Source organism: Hyperoodon ampullatus (genome assembly GCF_949752795.1).
Source record: "Hyperoodon ampullatus genome assembly, chromosome: 5".
In the NCBI taxonomy this organism is placed as follows: Eukaryota; Metazoa; Chordata; class Mammalia; order Artiodactyla; family Ziphiidae; genus Hyperoodon; species Hyperoodon ampullatus.
In genome coordinates, this window is record NC_136918.1 from 33,068,080 (window position 1) to 33,088,883 (window position 20,804).

Sequence of the window (20,804 nt, forward strand, 5' to 3'; positions counted from 1 at the left end):
AAAATGTTGTCCTGTGGCTGTCTTTCTTCCAGGTGGGAATTGAGTAATCAAGCTTCTGGTTTTTATCCCTCTCACAAACTTCCCCCCCACTTTTTTTTTCCTGATGAATGGGCTACTTTGAGTGCTGTATGTTTCCAGCCATCCCTTTTCCTAAATCTGGACACAAAGGAATGGGAGAGATGCTTTGTGAGTGATTAACGCAGTAGTTCATGGGAAGGTCCAGTTGGTGTGGTGCCGGTGGGCTTCTTGGGGGGGGTCGGGGGGATGTGAGCTTGACCTTGAAATATGAAAAGACTTAAAAAGGAAACAGGGATTTTTTTTTTTTTTTTTTTTTTTTTTTTGTGGTACGCGGGCCTCTCACTGTTGTGGCGTCTCCCGTTGCGGAGCACAGGCTCCGGACGCGCAGGCTCAGCAGCCATGGCTCACGGGCCCAGCCGCTCCGCGGCACGCGGGATCTTCGCGGACCGGGGCACGAACCCGTGTCCCCTGCATCGGCAGGCGTACTCTCAACCACTGCGCCACCAGGGAAGCCCCGGGAATTTTTTTTCTTTCTTTTATTTTTTAAATGAGGAAACTGAAGATCAAAAAAGTGAAATGACTCACCTAAGGTCAGACAGCTACTAGGTGACAAAACAGCTTTGAACTTCCGTCTTATGGTTTCTTTCCGATACTGAGCTTTCCCACAACATCATTACCACACCGGAGCCGATAAAAAGGGGAGGCACAATTATCATTATTAGCCTTAAATATTAAAAAGAAGGAACAAAAAGCGTAGGTGAAGGTGTTTTCAACACAGAAGGGGCTGTCCATGTTCGGAGGCTGAGGAGAAGGAGGGGGTGAACCTGTCAGAGAAAAAGCACTATTGAGTCTCGAACCTTCTAAATCTGCTTCTCTCCCACCTCTTTGGCCTCATCGGATTGCGGATTTTAAGCCAGAGCTGACTGTGGCGGCCTTTGAGGAGAGAGAGCTGCACTAAAGGGGAAGCACCTGTTTTGCGCCGAGGGTTGTGTACGCTCCTCCTCCCCGTGCGTGCCCCGTGCCGGCGGCCAGAGCGGCCTTGCATAAGGCTCTGGGCCACGCTGCCGGCGGGACTCGGGCAAACAGCTGGACTTTGGAACTCCGCCCCCAGCGCCGCCCTCCCCGCCGGCCCCTCCCCTTCTCCCCAAGGTGGCCCTAGCTCCCAGAAAGTCGGAGTCGTTGCCGCGGTGCGGGAGAGGAGGGCGGGAAGGGACGGCCGAGGTTGCGAGCTGGCTCCGGGGCCGCGGGGCCGCGGTGGCCTGCCTGCTGCGCTCCCACAGCGGCGGGCACCCCGGGCCATGCGGGAGCGCTGGGGCCGCGCGGCAACATGAAGGGCGGCGACCGCGCGTACACCCGAGGTCCCTCTTTGGGGTGGTTCTTGGCGAAGTGCTGCTGTTGCTTCCCGTGCAGAGGTGAGTGGCTGTCGGTGCTGCTCCTTCTTTTTAGGCAGAGACCGGGCAAGCTGAGTATGGGGTGGGGGGGAGTAGACCGTGGTCTGGGGAAAATGCGGGTGGGGAGGGGAGCACGGCAAAGGGAGGGTTTGCTCCCAACTGTGTTCATTGCAGTTTCTGCGGCACGAAGCGGGTCGCTCGCTCTCCACTCTCAAGGAGCTTCTGACTTGGATGCGGAGCTGAAGTTTGGGAACTCAGTTACTTACCGGCGACTTTGGATGCTGGGCTCCAGCCTGCAGAGGGGTTGGGGCGCGGTTGCGAGGGAGAGGGAGAGGCCACTCGGAGCTCTGGGCGTCCCTGTAGTGGCAGAGTCACACTTTCGTGCTCTCATTTACATATGGACCTCAGCCGCGGGGTTAACAGATGACTCTTAGCTATAGGAATGTGTTTGACACTTGTCTCTACACCAGGAACTATTTTTGCCAAGTGACAACTTTCTTTGGGGACTAGAGCGGGCTTTTCTCTGCTTGGGCTTTGGCAGGTCAGCGTGGGTCTGCAGCTCTGGGCCGGAGCTTGGCTCATTAATTAACCAAGAACTCTATGTACCCAGTTAGGACTGTATTTAATTATTCTGCTAATTTTAGTGTTGTCGAGAAGACTTGCAGGAAGCAACTAATTTCCCCAAAATCAGCCTGCAAAGCACGGTGGTGAGAAGGATGACAGAAGGAAAGTGTAGCCTATCCTGAAAAAGAAATCGAGCCCTTCCTAGACAGAGTTAACAGATGTTCCTAACACAGTTCATGTCACTTTAACACCTCAGCTTGGAGGGTGGGAGAGATTCTGTTTCTGTGTGGTTAGAAGTGAGAATATAGGCTCTCACTTGGCATAAGCCTTTTTAAAATTTCACCTATTGGGTGTCTCGCCTCCACCCCTATTTGCAATGCCCCAGTCTCCTTACCCATCCTCGCCTAACGAGTCCTGATGGAACTCTCTGGGAGTTACTGGTGAATAAACTTCATCCAAGTGACCACCGCGTCCTCTGTGCTCACCCCACACATAGCTCTGACAAATTCTCCATCCTAAGCAGGTAGGAGACTACGAAAACTAATTAAATCTGAAGGACCTTTCCCCAAGTCATTAAGGTTCATAATCTCAGCGTCAGATTCTCTCAATCCTGCATTTAATTAGAATAGCTTGGAACTGAGTAGTAGCTAACTCTCAAAATCAGAATTCAGAGGGAGAAGGAATTTTAACAGGCCAGGGACCCTCACAAAAATCCAAGCCTCGTTCAGAAACATTCAGAACCAAGGCTGGGAATTGAAGCAAGGGGGTATTAAAAGGGAGAGGAAACAGGAAATGGCCAAAGGGAATCCGAGTGGGTGGGTTTGCGCTGAAGGCTGGGCTGCTTTCATGGTGAAGGGTTTCCAAGCAGGATTTCTTGGGAGTCCATTTCCTGTCCAAAGGCAGAATTTGGGAACGTGGGCGGTGCTTATCTAAAGGCCCTGCAGCTGCCTCCTTGAGTCCAGATGTGTGGCAGCCGCAGCTCCCTTACAGAGTAATTCTCCAGGGGTCTCTCAGCCTTTGCTTTGTTTGTGAATTGCCCTGGCGGGCCCTCCGTGTGGCGGTGAGAGGAGGGGGCAGGGAGCCCCCTTGGGGTGCCTGCTGGGTCACCTCCTGTGTGAAGGACTGGGAAAGCGGCGGCTGCAGGCTCTGTGGCTTGCTGGGGCCGGGGTGGGGGGAGTGTTGCTGGAGCCAGAGCTGGAGGACACCATCGCCTCTCAGCTGAAGACAGAGGGAGGCAAAAGGCCCAAGCAGTGAAAGCAGCTTAAAAGGGAGAAGGAGGGTAACAAAGGTGGGTGCCTCTTGCCTTCTCCCTCTTTAGTCCTTATTCTTTGCCACATCTGAAACATGTGAAGATGGAAAACTGGGGCTCCAATCTGAGAAAGATGGTGGGGGACATGACTTAGCCACCCTTCCCAGAGCCCCTGGCAGCCGCTGGGCAGGCTGATGTGTCTGAGGTGTCGGACACTGCCCGGGGGCTCCCTGAGTCTGCTCTAACAGCAAGGAGAGCTCAGAGTCCCCACCCAGCCCGAAGGCATATATTCGAAGCAGGCTGAAAAGATAATGTCTTGTACTGAGCTTGAATGCATTGTCCAGAGCCCCAGAACTCCATAGGAAGAAGCTTGCCCCAACTGCAACACAGGGAAGGGCTCGGGTGAGAGTCTGAGAGGCTGATGGGAGTGCAGGGCATCTACACCAGGGACAGTTGGCCTCCCTTTTCAGTTAAACCAGTTCCTCTGGTTGTACAGATGACTGTGAAGCTAATGGTTTAGAACTCACGACTATGGTTCCTGAGTCAAGGGGCCTTGACTAAGTGGCTTCCAGTCACTCAGCATTTAAAGGACACCTCCTTCTAAAGTCTGGGACAAAGGAACCAAGAGGAAGTGGAATGTTCTGGTTATTTTTGACACAAAGCTAAGCTATCCTGGACTTGCTCTGGTGAATCCTAAGTGGTTGTAATTGTTAACCCTAGGGTAAGAGTCAAGGATTTAGTGACGTACCTTTGTGGCCTTTAAAGATCATATTTGAGAAAAATATGGACGCAGTTAGTGGAGCTTGTCTTTGGATTTGGAAAAGTGAGGAAGGCAACTCTCTTGTGTTCTTCTGTTCCAGTTTTTGGTTCTGTTGAGTATGGGTGTGGCAAAGGGGTTTGATGAAAGATGACCTTCCTTCCGTACCTTGAAATAAGTATTGAAGGGCAGGAAAACTGAAAACCAAGGGTAGAACAGAAATAGAGATGGATGAGAAGGAAAGGACAGCAAATACATTTATAACTGCCTTTTTGGAAGTGAAAAATAGCCAAACATGAAATAGTGGCATGTGTGTGTGTCTGAAGGGTGATTGATCACTGATGTCGCGCTCTGTGGGAAGTTTCAGGATTTCTTTGGCTACTTTGACTTTCCTCTATACCTGAAGAAGTGGGTCCATTCTGGATTCTTCTGTAGTGATCTTACAGTTTTAAAAAGCAGCTTGTTTCCGAGTGACAAAAAGGATTTCAAGTCACCTGGAGGGTTGCTAAGTCATGTGCTACAGACCAGACTTTGTGACTTCTTAGATCATGGAGCCTAGAGATTTTTCAGACCTTGATATTTGGAAGCCAGTTTTAGAGCCTTTAATTTTCTAGTCAATTAACTTTGGGTATATGGACAAAAGTCCCTTCTTGGAAACCTTTCCTGACTGCTGCCTTCCTCTGCTTCTCCACAGTGTGCATGGCATTTATTTATACTTGCTTACTGTTGTATCGTTGTCCTTGCCTCTCGAGCCCATGTGCCATCACATCTCCCCATTTGTACTGTGAGACAGTACTTGGTTCAGAAGACTGTCTCAGAAGTGAAGAGAAATAAGGGTGGCGACTTATCCAGGCCGAGTAAGCTCACGGGAGAGGTGCTGGGATCACAGTCCCATGGCTCTTTCGCCACAGGGGCGATTGGGGCTGACATCACAGGGTATGGGTAAGAGTTATGGGGGTTTACAGGGCATCCCGAGTCATCCTTATCTATAATTTCTTTTTTTCCCCCCTACATTTCCCCAGAATCACTAAGCAGGAATCTTATGATTGGATGTGAATATTCCTTCTTTGGCCCATGAATTAATACAGCTCATTTTATAAACTGAATTTAATGTGTGAAACCATGACACCAAGTTCCTTTAGAAAGGTGTTGGTAACCTCAGAGAGGAACAAAAGTGACATTCACTTTTGTTTACTTTAGTTAACCACCCAAGGGTCAGAGAAGCCTTGGGGCCTTGAGGTATACATCCCTTTTTATTTCTTTATCTTCCAGGAAGTGCCTTTACCACTATGAAAATTGAACTGACCATTTAGCATGTATGTTTGTCCATCATATCTCTCGATTTTCTCTGCCTCCCAGGGATATACCTTAACCTGGGGAGAATTTCCACACATACGTACTGTTGCCAACCTAGATCTTATGGTTTTTTTCCCATACCTGATTCTCTGACTAGTGGGTAGTAACAAGAATATCAATTATTCCCTGCCTTCCAGTCATAATGTAGCCTAGTAGAAATAGGAGTATATGGATTTGGTTGGGGTGGAGGAGATTGGAAGTGGAAGCCAAATGTCCTCTTCTGGTTCAACTGTGGGTCCAACAATCACTGATCGTGCTGTAGGCATGTCACCCCAGGGATTCCATGTGCTACAGGTTGGTAAGTCCTAACCTGAGATAAAAAGATAAAAACTCAGACTCTGTGTTTTTATTCAAAATAAAAGGTTTTTGGGTTTGTTTTGTTTTTTCTAAAGTGAACATGGGGGATTCACTTCGGAGCCCCAAAATGCTGTAAGCCTACCTTAGTCTGGAGCAGTGTTTTTGGTATTCTCCTTAATGAAGTTCCTCTTGAATCTTGGGGCTTCTCTTCTGCCCTAAAAAGACTCCGCATCCTTTTGAAATGCTTCTCCTTTTCAGTGAATGTGAGTGGCTGCATGGCCTGCCCTCTCCTTCAGACCAAGGCCCAGCTTTTCCATGCCCTAGAAAGAGCATGGGTCTAAAAGCTGCGGGGGGCTTCTCAAGCAGAAGGGGCTATACCATGGGAAGTTAGAACTGGAAGCAATCTTAGAGATTATTTAATAGATCTTTTTTTCTACAGGAGGAAACTGAGATCCAGCCATTTAGTAGCAGAGTCAGACCTAGAGCCCTTTTCCAGTGTTCTTTCTGTGACTCCATTTTTGTCTTCCTGGGCATGCAGTTTCTCTTACTCTAGACAAAGGCACGGCTGGCCCAAATTAGAAGGGTAGAGGCTGACCCCAAGCTGGAACTTGGGTGTTAACTGTGGAATCATCTATGGTTCTGGGGGGTGATTGCATTGCCTGGAGCCAGTGAGATCTGGACCTCCCTGTTCTGCCTTCAGTGGCTGTTCTGTCCCAAGACCACAGAAGGCAGTGACCGCAGTCACACCTCTGTCTTTCCCAGAGCAGCTTCTGCACATTGTTCTTCGTAAATATCTGTCCATGTTTTCCCCTCTGGTTCAATTTAATTCCAAAGGCCCCTTTCCCCCGCTTTCTTTCTTGTCTCTTTTCATGAAATGTACCCTTTCAGGTGGAAATGAATCAATGAAATACATTCCTATCATTCCGTTTTTGAAAGTCACTGGTGTTTATGTAACACACAGTGTTTTAACCCATTTGACAAATGTTTATGTGCTGACTGCCTGCCAGCCCTGCGCTGGATACTGGGGGAGAATGGATGGGAATCATAATGGCACTGACCCCATTGGGCTGCTGTGAGGATTAGTTAAGGCAATGTATGTAAAGGGCTTAGCGTAGCACCAGGCATATAAAGTGCTTTAAAAAGGTTAGCTACTAACAGTAGTTGGAATACGAAACATAGAACCCATACTCAGGGGACTCACAGCTAAATATCTGTGGGTCTTCTAGGTGGTAATGCTGCAAATCTACATTCCTAAGCAATTTAATGGTCTTGGTTCAAACCATTGTCATCTGTGCCTCAGTGCTGTAGAGTTGCCACTGTGGGGAAAGAAAGCTTGTGATCTATAAGTACGATAGGGATTTCCTTTTTTTTAATTAAACCAATTAAAAATTTTAAAAATATACAATGCTTCTAGTGTTATAATCACTGTGGTTATATAAAAGAACATCTGAGAGAAGGTACTGGCAAGATACCCTAAGCATCCTCGAGTTATTCTTTTCTGAGGGGAAATACAGTGTACAAGGATTGGAACATGGCTACACCAGGATTGAAGTTTAGGTCCTGAAAACCTATGTTATGTAAAAAGACATCACTTCCTGCCTGCCCCTTGACTTTGGCTAACAATGTAATTGAGAGCCATTTTTCTGATCCCATCAGCCAACGTTTGTTGCACACCCTTCATTTGCAAAGGTTTGCAGGTCCTCTTCAGGCTGTTTTTGCCTAGGTAAAAATCATGACCTGCCCACAGCAGCCCCCAAGGTTCTGGACATTCTCTGAGGTGTGGCCATGATCTTGTGTATTCCTTGTGGTTGGGAAACATGGGTAGCTTGGCCCCCCTGCTTGGTCTATTCAGTGACTAATGGAGTTCCTCTTTTGAGGTTGACAGAACCTTCTGTGTTATACTTCCTGCAAGGAGGTGAGCCCTGGTTACACCTGCAAGGCAGCCAAGAGGCTGCCAGATTGGCTTTAGCCAGGTAAAGGAGCAAAGATCAGAGTTATGCAACAGGTCCTTTCACATTCTTCTTGCTTTGCTGGAGACCATAGTGAGGAAACTGGCAAATTGAAAGGAAGGGAAACCCCCTCTGCTGTTCGGTTGAAACAGTACCTCATAAAACATCTCTGTATGCAGGTACTTGCTCTCCTTGGGGTGGGATTAGTTGTAGGCACCTGTTTGGTCTCTTACAGCACCTGGTGTGCAAAAGGCTCTCAGGACAGTCCCAGTTTCTGCTCTCCCACCATTAGCATCTCCATTATTGCCCCCAGGGAGAAAGGGATATTATCTTTCCCCATCCAAAAGAGAAGCAAGCCTCACTGTTGAAAAGAATTGCAAACACTTCACTTCTGCACAGATTTTGGATGTCAGGCTCACACCTGTGTGCTGCCTCCTCATCTTCTTTCTCTGCTTCGAGCAGAAGTTCTCCAAGAGTGGTTAACACTGGAGAAGATGTTGGAAATGCAGATTCTTGGCCCCATTGACTCAAACTCCAGAGTGAGCCCCAGCAGTCTGTGTTTTAACAAGCCCTCCAGGAGGCTTAATATTTTTGGTTTGTTCTTTTCTCTCCTCTCCACCCTCCCCACCTTCCTCCTCCTTTCCCCTGGCTCCAGCAAGGGCATCTGTGACCTGCTTCCTGGGGATTCTGCTTTGAGAAGTGGGGGAGGCCCTTACCACTCACTGTTACTTGCCAGGAGGGTTGGGGGTGACAGGGACGAGGTTGAAATTAGGAATCACCTACATCTTCCCTGAGCCCTTCAGCCCCCAGGGGCGAGTAAGGGTAGTTGTGGCATCGTTCTTCCCATTTAAGACTCCTTCCCTCTTATGTTCATTTTCCTCAGACTCTTAAAAGGTAACTATGCTTGCTTCAGAAAAAAATCAAAAGTTAGGCAAACAAAAAAGACCATAAAAGCATAACTTTGTAGCATAATCCTTACTACCTCGTAACAACTACTTAATCACTTAATGTATCCTTTTCTATATGTTTACCCCTTTTAAAATAAATGGGTTCCTATTTATAAATATATTCTCCCTTAAAACATGATTTCACTTAATCTTCGGAACGTCTTTCCATAGAGGTGCATTTCCAGGATCTTTTTAGTGGCTACAAAGGGTTTCGCTGTAGACAAGAATTGAACTTGACAATTGTTGGTACTGATTTAGTATAATGGCTAAAATTTGGTGAGAAGGGATGAGGAAGACCCCTGGGTTAAGCAATAGATCTTTCCAGAATCAGACTGTACAGGCAGATTCTGTCCTGGAGTTTATGAATCTCCACTCCTTACATCCCACCTTTCCTCTCCGTGAGGCATATTTCGCCCCACGGGAGGGGTACGACTGACCCCTCTCCCCCGTGAGACCAGTGTGCACAGGGCTAGAGCTGTATGTTTTACCCCCTCAGCCTTTTCTTGCTTACGTGGTGTTAGGAATCTCCTCACTTCTGAGACTTCTAATTGTGCAGTTGCCTTCATGAGTAGGTCCAGGGATTTCTCTTTTTCTCTTTCTGAGACATGCCTCCAAAGATAGGTCATTTCAAAATTATTGTTACTGGGAAAGAGAGCCTTGGTTTGTTTTTTTTTTTTTTTTTTTTTGTCTGCCTAGCAAAATCATACATAAACATTGGGAAAACATTTAAAAATACAGATAAATGAAAATAAAATCCCATTACCTAGAGAGAGCTATGTTAACATTTTAAATATATCCTTTTAATTTTTTTCCATTTGTGTATTTTTTCCAGAAATAGGGTATAGTAGTGTTACAAACTTTTTTCTCATAACATACTAAACAACTTCCACAACGTTTTTTTTGGATGCATTTAGTGATATGCCAGCTCAGCTCAGATTGGGATTGTTAAATATTCAGTGGTTAAGCCATTGGTAGTTTGAAATCAGCCATGGTGGGAGTAGTTATACTAAGAATGTTACCAGATACCTCAAATCAAGGTTTTTTGTTTTATTCAGAGAGCTGGTTTATCAACATACTACTAGGTGCTCATTTTATCATGTGTAAATATGGTTTGTTTTTATTTTCAACCTCCCTATTTTTGGTTGTTTCTAATTTTGCTATTATCAACAATATTGTAATGAGCATTCTTACAGTTAAGTCTTAACACACACCTATAATTACTTCCTGAGGATAAATCCCTTGAAGTGGAGGTCCTAAATGAAAGGACATCCCAAATTTCAAGACCTAGTTGTTGCCAGTTATCCCCAGTTTTATACCCTTTGAAAAGAAGAATGTACTGTTCTTTGTTTAAAGAGGATTTATGAGAAACATCCTCTGGGACCAGGAATTTCATGTTCTCCTATTGTTTACTTCTGTTTACATTTTCTGAATTAACTTAATTCTTTTTATATAATGAAATATGCTGGCTGAAAGCCTTTGATGCTTAGGCTACGTACTGATAAGCAGGGTGTAAAAAAATTCATTCTTGTGGGTTGTTCTGGATTGGGAGGCAATATATCATGATGATTAAGAGCTTGGACTCTGGGGCCAGAACGAGTTTGAATCCCAGTTCTGCCAGTTACCTGTGTGACTTTGTGCAAGTTACATAAACTCTGCCTCGGTTTCCTTGTCTGGAAGATGGAAAGGATGATGGAATCTAGTCACGGAGTTTTGACAAGGCTTAGATGGGTTGACGTACGTAAATCACCTAGACCTGGCACATGGTGAGTGCTGTGTAAGCGTTGGATTATTGTTAGCATTAATGAGTATATAGAAGTCTCTGTGGAACTGTGCCAACTGTCACATTCACATGATTTCATTAGTTCCTTAATCATATGAGAAATTGAGCTGAGCATATTATGTATTGATCCCCAAATATTTGAGTACCATGTGGCAAGTATTAGACTAGCAACCATAGAGAATTTAAGATGTTTCCACGCCCCTGAGGATCTTGCAGTACAACTTGGGAGCTGCCCCATAAGCATAAAACAGTAAATAATGACCAAAAAAAGGAAAATAGTTGCTGAAGACAGTAGGAGGAAAGATGCTTCAGGGTCCTGCCTGATTTCTGACTAAAATAGTTATGCAGAAGCTGATGAGAGCACAGTGCCTGGGGTGATCTGGGAGGACTTCTCAGAAGATGTAAGGTTCTCTCTGGGCCCTACAGGGGCTTTTAAAGAGCTGAGTATATAGTGTGAGCAAAGCAGCAGGGATGTGCAGGGGACCACAGAGGAGAGGTGAGACCTGCCTTCTCAAGCTGTGCTGTCTAATTCTGTAGCCACTAGCCATATGTGGCTATTGCAGACTTGAAATGAGGATGGTCCAAATGGATCTGTACTGTAAGTATAAACTACATACCAGATTTCAAAGATTTAGTACAGAAAATGTAAAATAGCTCAGTAATCTTTATATTGATTACATATTGAAATGATCATATTTTGGACATAGTGGGTGAAATACAATATATTAAACTTAATTGTACCTGTTTGTTTTTACTTTTTTACTGTGACTACTAGAAGATTTTAAATGATATAAAATTATATAATTTTATTTTTTATATAATATAAAATACGTGGCTCACATTTATGGCTTGCATTATATTTCCTTTAGATGCAGCTGTCCTAGACTTTATAGTCCATGGTACATTGATGTGCCGGAGTAGAAAGGATATAGAGTTAGAAACTTTCACCCCATTCCAGGACCAATCCAAGGCCGTCCTGCAGCCCCTCCATAATTCCAGGAGGATGGCAGTCTCTCTGATGCTTATTAAAGATGCCCATAGGCATTCTCCACTGAAAATTTCAAGCAAAGCAGTCATACATTTTCCTTTCTGAGCAATATAGTTTGTGAGGAAACAAACAGGACTGAAATTGCAAGTTCTCCTCATGGAGCTCAGATTAGCCAGCTTTTAGGAACATAATGTGGGGAAGTCCTGAAAAGAATAGTGAACAGGAAGACTGACAACGTGCTACCATCTCCCAGCTGCCTAACCCCCAGCTGATGGACTTCACTCCAGTCCTGCCTCTTCATATGACATAAGAAGTGTGGCTGGCCTGCATGTCCCCAGGCTCTCAGGGATAAGATGGGGCGGAGGGAGCCCGCTGCTCTGACTCAGGACCGAGGTCCAGAGAAGGCATGACTAGGTGGGTGCATGCAGCTCCTGGTCGAACTCGGGCAAGTTTCGTTTTGCCATTTAGCTGAATGACGTTTGAGTGTTTGATTCATTCTGAACAGCATTTCTCATCCCATTTGTGTCCTCCTGAAGCATCACCGAGTGCCTGGCAGAGTGCAGTGCTATACAGGCTATTGGGACCATCTCCCTATTTGTGTAGGGAAAGTTGAATATATAGCACGCCTTGCTTGTATGGCATCATAGAACACTAGAATTTTACAGCATCGCAGAACATAAAGATCTCAGTTTTATCCATGAGAAGAGCACTTTGGAAAAGACAAAAGACTTGCCTGAAGTCTCAGCTGGTAATGAGTAAAATGGTATCATTCTGTCTGTAGCATATTGCTTATACCTTTACAGAGAAGACAGTGAAACATAGAATAGTCCTGCCCTTTTTGGCGGGGGGGGGGGGGTGGATGGAGAGGATAGAAGCACTGGATCAAGTCTTCTGGGAAATCCAGGTCTTTGGAAGGAATCTGGGTGGGGGCAGGGATCCCAGTGAATCAGAAATCGCTCTCAGGTTCCTGAAACTATGTCCTAGCCACCTGCTCTAGATCTGCTCCCATAGGAATCTGTCCTACAGTGGCCACTTGCATCTGGTGTTTCTAAATGTCTAGACGGGTTCTGGGGGAACTTTACCACTCTGAAATCACAGCTGGATTCCCAGAACCTAGAGCTGAGGGCTAGGTCCCACGGGTCCTGACAAAATCAGGATCTGTTCCACTGGCCTGGAGTCTCCAAGTGAGGCAAGGCTATACGGGGGACCTTCTTTAGACATGTCATGGGATCTTCCTATGACCTTCCAGGCCTTATGGAAGGTCAAGGTTGATCCGAAGCCAGGCCTGGATAGCCAGGGTGCTCCAGTCTAATCAGGGTCCCATGAAGCCCTCCCAGACAACCCAGGGAGGTTTGTGGCTGCCACAGTATTCTGGGTGCCTTATTCAAAGTTTCCTGGGCTGGTCATCTCTGACTGCTCCAACACTGGGGGATCATTGGCAATCACAGCCAGTGAACAAAGTGGGTGTGGCATTGCCCTTGTAAATTTACAGTTTAGAGAGGGCAGCAGATCTGTCTCTCACACACACACAGATCTTTGTAAGTGCTCACAAAGGGCACTGTGAGAGTATCTGTTGGAGGAAGAGGGGAGGAGGTAGAATTTACACTGGGGCAAAAGGGACCTTGTGTGAGGAACTGACGTAAGTACTGAAAGTCTGTTACTGCCATTCTTCTGGTCCCCAAGTGGACCACATTTAAAGGGTCTTTCCAGAAGATTTTGCTAAATATCATGGGAGAACACAGGGAAGTAGAGTAAAAGAAGCATAAAGCGAGACAGTTTATGGAGGTCACCTTGTTTGACACTGGCTTGCTTCAAGAGCTCATGCGCCACTCTTTGGTCCACGAGCACCTGGGGAACCTGTACTGTGTCCATAAGGGATCATTGCCGAGGCCCTCACTTCCTAATTCATGACCTGAGTCCTAGGGAGCTGTCACGTTCCTACATATCTTGACACTGGGATCCAGATGAAAAGGGCCAGATTCTCATTCACCATTACCCACCTTGGGCTTCCCCCCTGGCTCTAGTTTCTGCTCTAAGGTGTTGCCATCCACAGCTGCCACCTCCTGTAGGGATACACCCCCAATCATGCATGAGGACAGGTTTCAGCTGAGTCAGAGTGAACCTCTTCAGCAGTGCTGTAGACTTGACTCTACAACATGCGGGACAGTGTACTCAGTAGACTTCTGAGACCTTTTCCGGTTCCCATTCCACAAAGGGTTTAAAAAACAGACAATCCTATTGTTTACTTGGATTCTGTGTGAAGGTGGGCGAAGACCTCAGTAACCTTCTGGGGTTTTTCCCAGCCTTTCTAATTTTTAAGTCCCTGTTTCTTTGTGCTTTGGTTTGGAAATTATATCCCCTTCCCGATTTAACTGACACCCTGACTACCAAATAGTACTTCCTCTTGGAGTGTAATCAGCTACCTCTCCCAGAGTGTCTGTGGATCTCCTCAAACAGCCAGTTTCCCAGGTCCTTCCCGGTGAGGTGGTCAGGTCTAAGTTTAACCATGACCTTCTGCCAGCATACACAAGCGAGGACTGCAGGAGCAAAATCAGAGCTGGTCTGTTCTCAGGGGTGTGTGTGTGTGTTGTAGGAGTTAGAAGAGTAGGTGGACAAGTCTCCCCAAAAGATCAGATCAGCCCTGGGGGGGAGAAGTGGAGGAGTTCAGGGTGGGGAGAAGTGTAGTCATTGCAAAGGATGATTGGGGTTTATCCTAGCTTGGCTGGGTCCCTGGGAGAAAGTCAGCCGAATTCTCCACCCTCTTGGTTTCCTCCCACTGTAAAGTATCAGCGACATAGCTCACCTGGCTTTGTAATTACCGTGGCTTCCTGCCAAGCATTATGCCACAATTATGTGCTCACTCTTGCCTCTTATTCCAAAGTCACCAGTCCCAGTTTCATGAAATACAATCTGCACATTGTATTGTATAGATTTCAGCCCTTGTTTCGTTGTCTGGGATGCATCTTTGTTGGGTTTGCATTTTTGTCTCTTTCAATGTGTACATATCTCAGACAGGACAGAGGCAGTGTCTGTAATTCTGTTGGTAGAATAACTTTGCACATTTTTATACTAAAAAAAAATTTTAGTATAAAAATATGCAAATGCAAAGGATTGAAACCGGTTTAGTTTGTAAAATATTTCTTATTATAACTTAGTCACACCTCCAATTTGTGTTTATAGTCATAATTAGCATCCTACACCATAAAATTCATACATACATATGTGACATTTTTAGAATGGTATCAGATTGTGACTCAGACAGGACAATCTTATTTTTCTGTTTGCTCTCTAACAGACAGAGGCAGGTTTGGAGAGGCCATGTGGAGCGTATGTGTCTTTCCAAAATACCCTGGCGTGCACTTGAGAGGAGAACCAGATCACAAAGCTTCTAGAGCTGGGATTCTAGCACTTTGTGACAGTGTCCAGGTTAGTCTTAGAAACAGGGACTTGTCTAAGAAGGGAACATGGGCCATTTAGCTCTCTTGTGCTCCTCTGTCATTTTCTGTAAGTAAACGAGCAGGATTTTTGAGGGCAGTTCCCTCTTGAGCTCAGGTCTCTAAGGGAAGACTGTGGGTTAGAGAGGGTCAGACTGAGTTCCCATCTTGGCATTAGAATTTACTAAATTACATTAGTCTAGTTACTTAGCTTCTTTATATTAATTTCCTCATCCTTATACTTGGGAAAATACAGGTATTTACTGGAGTGTGTGTGTATCACCTAGTATAATCTTAGCTTTCTGGCACATAGAATGCACTCAATAAATGCTATTATTATTATGAACAATAATATTCTTTCTCATTATCAGATATTTCTCTGACAGGGCAGTAATTTGAGATGGACCATTAAGTGGGGTAGAGGATTAGTGAATATTTTTCAAAACTTTCCAGGAAAACAGACTTGTAACTTATTAGACCTCTAATTACTGGCCTTTTGCCCAATTTTTGATCCCTGGGAGTGGCCTTGTTCAAAACAAGTTGCTGATCTGGTGGGTCCTAGGGCTGATTCAGGATGACAGTTTTTCTTAAGAAAGAGGTAAAAGGTCTCCTGCCTACACCTGGCCAACGTGTTGAATTCTTAAGCAGTTTCTCAGCAGGTCACCACTAGAGACCTTTATATTTATTTGTTTAGTTTGTGCCATTATCCTATATTCGTGTCCAAAGTTGATCATCTTGGATGTGTTCCTTTAATTACTACAGTTACCTGATATGCTCTGGTAAATATCTGATCTTCCATTTATGGCTTAGAAATTTCTCTTCTGTCCTTAGCAACCAATCAGAGCTTCTTGTATTCAGAAACCGTATTTATCCCTATTAGACAAAAACAAAGAAACTTGACATTTTGGTTAAACTTATTATTGGTTAGATTTTAGATTACTTTTTTCAAGAGTGAAACTCACAGACCTTCATATTCAGCAGGCAGGAGGAAGTCAAAAGTCCCCCAAATTGACTCTCTTGGGACCTGTGTGGAGTCAGGCCATGTGACCGTCCTTGACTTAATCCCTGTGGCCCAGGGAATAAAATATTCCAGTTATTTTAGGACCCACCCCTGGGGTGGGGATGAGGCTAGAGATTGAGCAGGGACAGGGTTTCAGCTCACAAAGCTGGGAAATCTGGGGTGCTCCTGTGCTGGGGAGGCCAGCCAGCAGGCCTCGTCCCTGTTGACCCGTAGGCCCCTTGGTCTAATGAGAAATGGCAGTGAGTTTGAGGACAGCTGAAGTCCTTCTGCCTGTTCTGTTGCTCAGGGGACAGCATGGCCAACTCTTCTGGAGGGGTAAGGAAGTTGTGTGCTGGGGAGGCCTTGTGAAGCGGTAACACGGGGAGGGTGTCTTGAAGGTTCAGGTGGGATACTCTTCATCTAAGAAGTCGGGCAAAGGAAATAGCATGGGGAAAGGACATGGGGTCGTGGATGGGAGTGGAGTATCTATGGAAATGATTTACCATGTGGTACTACAGTCTCCCCTTTGTTCTTCTTTGGGGAGTCAGCCTACACATTTCACATATGAGAAGACTGAGGCTCAGACAGATGAAGCGACTTCCCCAAGAGCATGTGGTTAATAAATTGAGTCCTGGTCTCTTCTCAATATTCTACTCTCTCTCCCACTTACCCTGCTGCCCAGCTTGATTCTGATCCTTTTATCAAGTTCTATATTTTTTTATTACTGTAATGGAATTTGGTACAGTTCCACATTGTGTCCCTGAAACTATGGGATGGGTTAGCAGTTCCAGAAGCAGCTTTTTCTTGCGGGGTATTACTTTTATTTGCATATGTAAACCCTTTGCCGCCAAAGCTCTTAACATAAGCATTGCTTGGCATACACACACACACACTTTCATACCCTAAATAGCAGAGGCCTAGAAATGTTTGTCTACTTTTGCCAACATCTGACTATGATTATCTTTAACCACAGTCACACTTGTTTGTCTCTTAAAATAGTATTGACTCTCCCAGGGAGGCTGTTTCTAGTCAACACAGCCCTCCCAGAGCCCTGTGTATTCCACCTGCCTTCTCCTGGTAGCCGGGACAGCCGTGATTGACTGTGATTAATTTCCCTGCTCCCTTGTGTTGACACTCCTGAATTCTTCCTTAGGGTTCACAGACCTCTCCTAGTGAGAGGATTAGATTTCACCCCCAGAGCCCACCTGTTGACTCAAGTAACCGAAAGTGTGGCTCTCCCTGCGATGTCCATCAGGCCTTCTTCCTTCCTGCCCCTGCCTCTGCCCATAGGCCGTGCCACTCTGCAGGGGTCAACTTCCCCAGAGGAGCGCCACCTACAGGCCCAGCTGTGTCAGACCTGTGGGTGGACCCAGCCAATTTTTGAAATGGAATATACCTTCGCCCTGTTCCTCAGCATGGATATTAAAAATGTGTGTCCTTGCTTTGGGATTCTGTCTTAGAGAAAGTCAGTATCCCCCTCTGCTAGCCTGTCGGGTTCCTTTGCTTTAAGGTAAAAGTTGCTTCATTTTGACTTTGAACTTGAAGAGAGTTAGAGGGGGATGAAGGTGTTGTTTTACCTCACAGTTTCTATCTACGAATCACCCCCTCCCCACCATCCCCCATCCCCTGGAATAATACATCATACCAAACCAGGAAAACCTGCTCTCAGATGGGGCCCGGTGGTGGTCTTCGAGCGGGTCTTTCTCACAGCATCATCAGGATAAAGGAAATGAACAGCATCAATTCACGTGTGATTCTGGGTGGTGTGCTCTGGACTTGGATCCCATCGCTAAGAGATGCCTTTTCTGAAACAATCAAGGGGACATATGGGTGGCAAACACAAAAAAAAAAACCCACGGGTAAGGACTGAAAAAAAAATAGTTTATCAGGATTGCTTTTCCATTTTTCAGGCTTGCTCTATGCTTTGAACAGTGTGTTCACCAGAGTAGGGGCATGGAGGTCACCAACTAGGCTCTGAGAAGAGCCACTCCTGGTGCCATTGTTGGGCTGTATTGCTCATCCCGAACCACAGAAGTTGTTTCTGCATAACCTTGTGACAGTAGAGTTGAAAGGTGAGGTGCTTAATGGTAGAAAATAGGTTTGGGAGATGTAGGTTGCAGATGAGCTCATGAAAGCCCTGTAAATATTTTTATGATCCTTAAATTATCTCGCTAAATAGAATGAGGACTGTGCAATTTCCATTCTTCTGGGTTAGAAATAGTTCAGATTTTCTGCACTTGAAATTTGAACTAGAAATTTTTAAATTCATTTTTGTGTGTGCAGATAATAGGGTGCATTAAGACACTTTCATCCCCACCCCTACTGTGGTCCTTCATCTAGATGAGACTCAAAACTATGAGTGTAGATTTTAGAGTCCTGCATACCTGCCCTAAACACTGGCTCTGTCATTTACCACTTCTGCAACCTGCCAGAAGGGACTTAACTTCTCTATGCCACGTTCTCGGTATCAAATGGGCATCATAATAGCACCTATGCGCATGCAGTGTTGCAGACATTACATGAGACTGCAAGTAAAATGACTAGCATATCTGTCATGTTGTAAGATCTCAGTAAAGAACAACATGTAAAACGTAAATGTAGAGGATGGCGATGGTTACACAACACTGTTGTACACTTAAGTGGTTAAAATGGTAAATTTTATATTTATATATTTTATCACAATAAAAGGAATTTTTAAACCATACCCCCAAAAAGGTAGATGTATGTGTGAAAGAGAGCAGTTTATTAATGTATAAAAGAATGGAAAGTAATTTACCAAAACCTGCTATCTGGAAGGATTCTGGGTGATTGTTTTATTTTCTTCTTTAAAACTTTTTGAGTTTTGAAAATTCCTACAATGACATTATTTACTTCTACAACTAGAAAATATTAAGTTACAACAGAAGTCTAAGTGAACAAAAGCATAGCTAAGTCAAACAATGACAGGCCACCCACATTTTCAAGCAGGTTCCTGGACTCTGTTTTCCACCTGCCCTACTGGTTCTTGGGGTTGATGGGGGCAGGGTGGCAAGTGCAGCCCCCCCATGTCCTGGCCCTACCTGACCTCTAACCTAGTCAGCTGTCTACCGTACCCATGGCCACGGTCACTGGGAGGATCAGGTGGGACAGTGCAGATGGTTCCTTTTGGCCCAACCCACTGAGCTGCAGTGACTGCAGGTGCCACATCAGTTTTTGACTCCCAATTGCAGAGTTTCAGTATCTTGGGGTTTTGGGGTTCATGTATTTAATAATGATGCATATGCACTCACAGGTGTTTTTCAGCCTCTGTGCTTCACACATGGCAGTGTGACGCATCAGAACACCCAAGAGCAGAGTGGCAGTCGACCCCACCTCCATCACCCCCCTACCCTTCCACCCCAGCTTTCCGTTACACATGACTGGGATTCCCCCCTCCTCCAAACACACACCCCCAGCATGTTATTCTTGCCCCAGCTTGTAGCATCTCTCCTGAGGCCTTATTGGAAAATCTACTTCTTGTTCACTTTAACCCCCTTTATCATCTCAATGCCCAGCCGGCTCCTGATTATTCCCATCATGAATGATTTAAAGATTTCACTTATTATATTCATGCATTCATTCAGCAAATACTTACTGAACCTAAATATTCTGAAACATAAAACAGAGAAATAAAATTGCATTTAGTGGAGTTTTTGCACGAGGGGAGTTATGCTTTGGAGTAATTACTACATTGTCCTCATGTGGGGCATTCCGAGGGCCTTAAACTTGGGCCTTATGCCATATTTAGGCTGGAGCGTATCCTCTCTTAGATGGGGAACCTCGCTGGTGACGTGCGACCCAGAGAAGCAGAGCATGGGAACTGCCCCTGGAGCCGGAGCCGGAGCTCTGCTTCTCATGGGTCTGGCAAGCTTGGTGCCTGCACAGTGTGGTGCCTCCACTGGGCATGAAGACACCCAGGCTGTGAGATGGGGACAGGGCTGCTGCTTCATCCTTTCTCACAGTCCTGTCTCCTTAAAAGTTCCATGATTCTGATTTATAAAATATGGGAAGCTTATAAGACAAATGGAAAACAGAGGTTCTTTTGAAGTTTAAAATAGTTTTCCTGACATTAGAGTAAGGTAAATTATGTCCTCAAGTAACATTATACATAAAAATAAATTCGAGATGGATTTCAGGCACATGTAATGTGTGCTCTAAAGGAAGTAAGGCAAATGATAGACTGAGAGAAAATACTGGCAACCTACATAATAGACAAAAATTAATATCCAGAATGTATAAACAGTTCTTAGAAATCAATAAGAAAAAAGGCAACAACCCAATGGGAAAATGGACAAAAGTTAAAAAGAAGCAGGACTTTAAAAAAAAAAAAAAAAAGCAGTAAACTTTTGGAAAAGATAATATCGGTAGAAATCAGAGAAACACAAATAAAAATAACTTTTAACCCTTCAGATGAGCAAAATTAGTGGTAAGGGTGGGGAGAAATAGACAGTCATACACTGGTGAGAATATGATATAGTCTTTCTGGAGAGCCATTTCGCAGCATCTTCAAAAATTGAACATGTATATGTCTTTTGACCTACTTCTAGGAATATACCGTAAAGAAGTTCTCCATCTGTCCCAGGATGCTCAAGTGGCAGTTTTTGTTAATAGCTAACAAGAAGATGGGCAGTAGCATTATTTCCAATAGGGGATTGGTTATGGTACAGTTTTATTGTGGAATACTCTGCAACCACTAAAACAAAAAAGAAAACACAGACATGGGAAGATCTCCCACTTGTTAAATTTTAAAAAATATATAGAAACAGTCAACTATATAGTATGAACTGCTTTGTGTAAGAACAAGTCTGTGCGTTTATGTGTATACGTGGATAATAGTCCGAGAGTTACACACTAAACAGCCAAGGTTACTAAACAGGTAGGAGAGTGGAATTGGGGTATGGAGGTAGTAGCTGGGAAGAAATTAGAGATGGAGGACATTTTGCCCTATGATCTTCTACAGTATCATTTGAAATTTCATAAGCACGTTTTTATGTTTGATGTGCTCTTAAAAGTAATATATATTTATAGCAGATAACTTGGAAAACATAGGAAAATA

The 20,804-nt window shown here is 44.9% G+C and overlaps 1 protein-coding gene across 6 annotated transcripts in view; it reads left to right on the top strand.

The window, feature by feature from the left end:
• The window catches only part of KALRN (kalirin RhoGEF kinase), a gene marked incomplete at both ends in the record, with an annotated part of 640,695 nt that overhangs the window by 529,022 nt on the left and 90,869 nt on the right, over positions 1-20,804 (top strand). For 2 of the 6 annotated variants that reach the window (XM_079705111.1, XM_079705112.1), the window contains one exon: positions 1,346-1,430. The exons of the other annotated variants lie outside the window; for them this stretch is intronic. In XM_079705111.1, the coding sequence (XP_079561237.1) occupies positions 1,346-1,430 (85 nt within the window). Of the gene's footprint in view, positions 1-1,345; positions 1,431-20,804 lie in introns of those variants that run through there. 6 annotated transcript variants of the gene reach the window in all.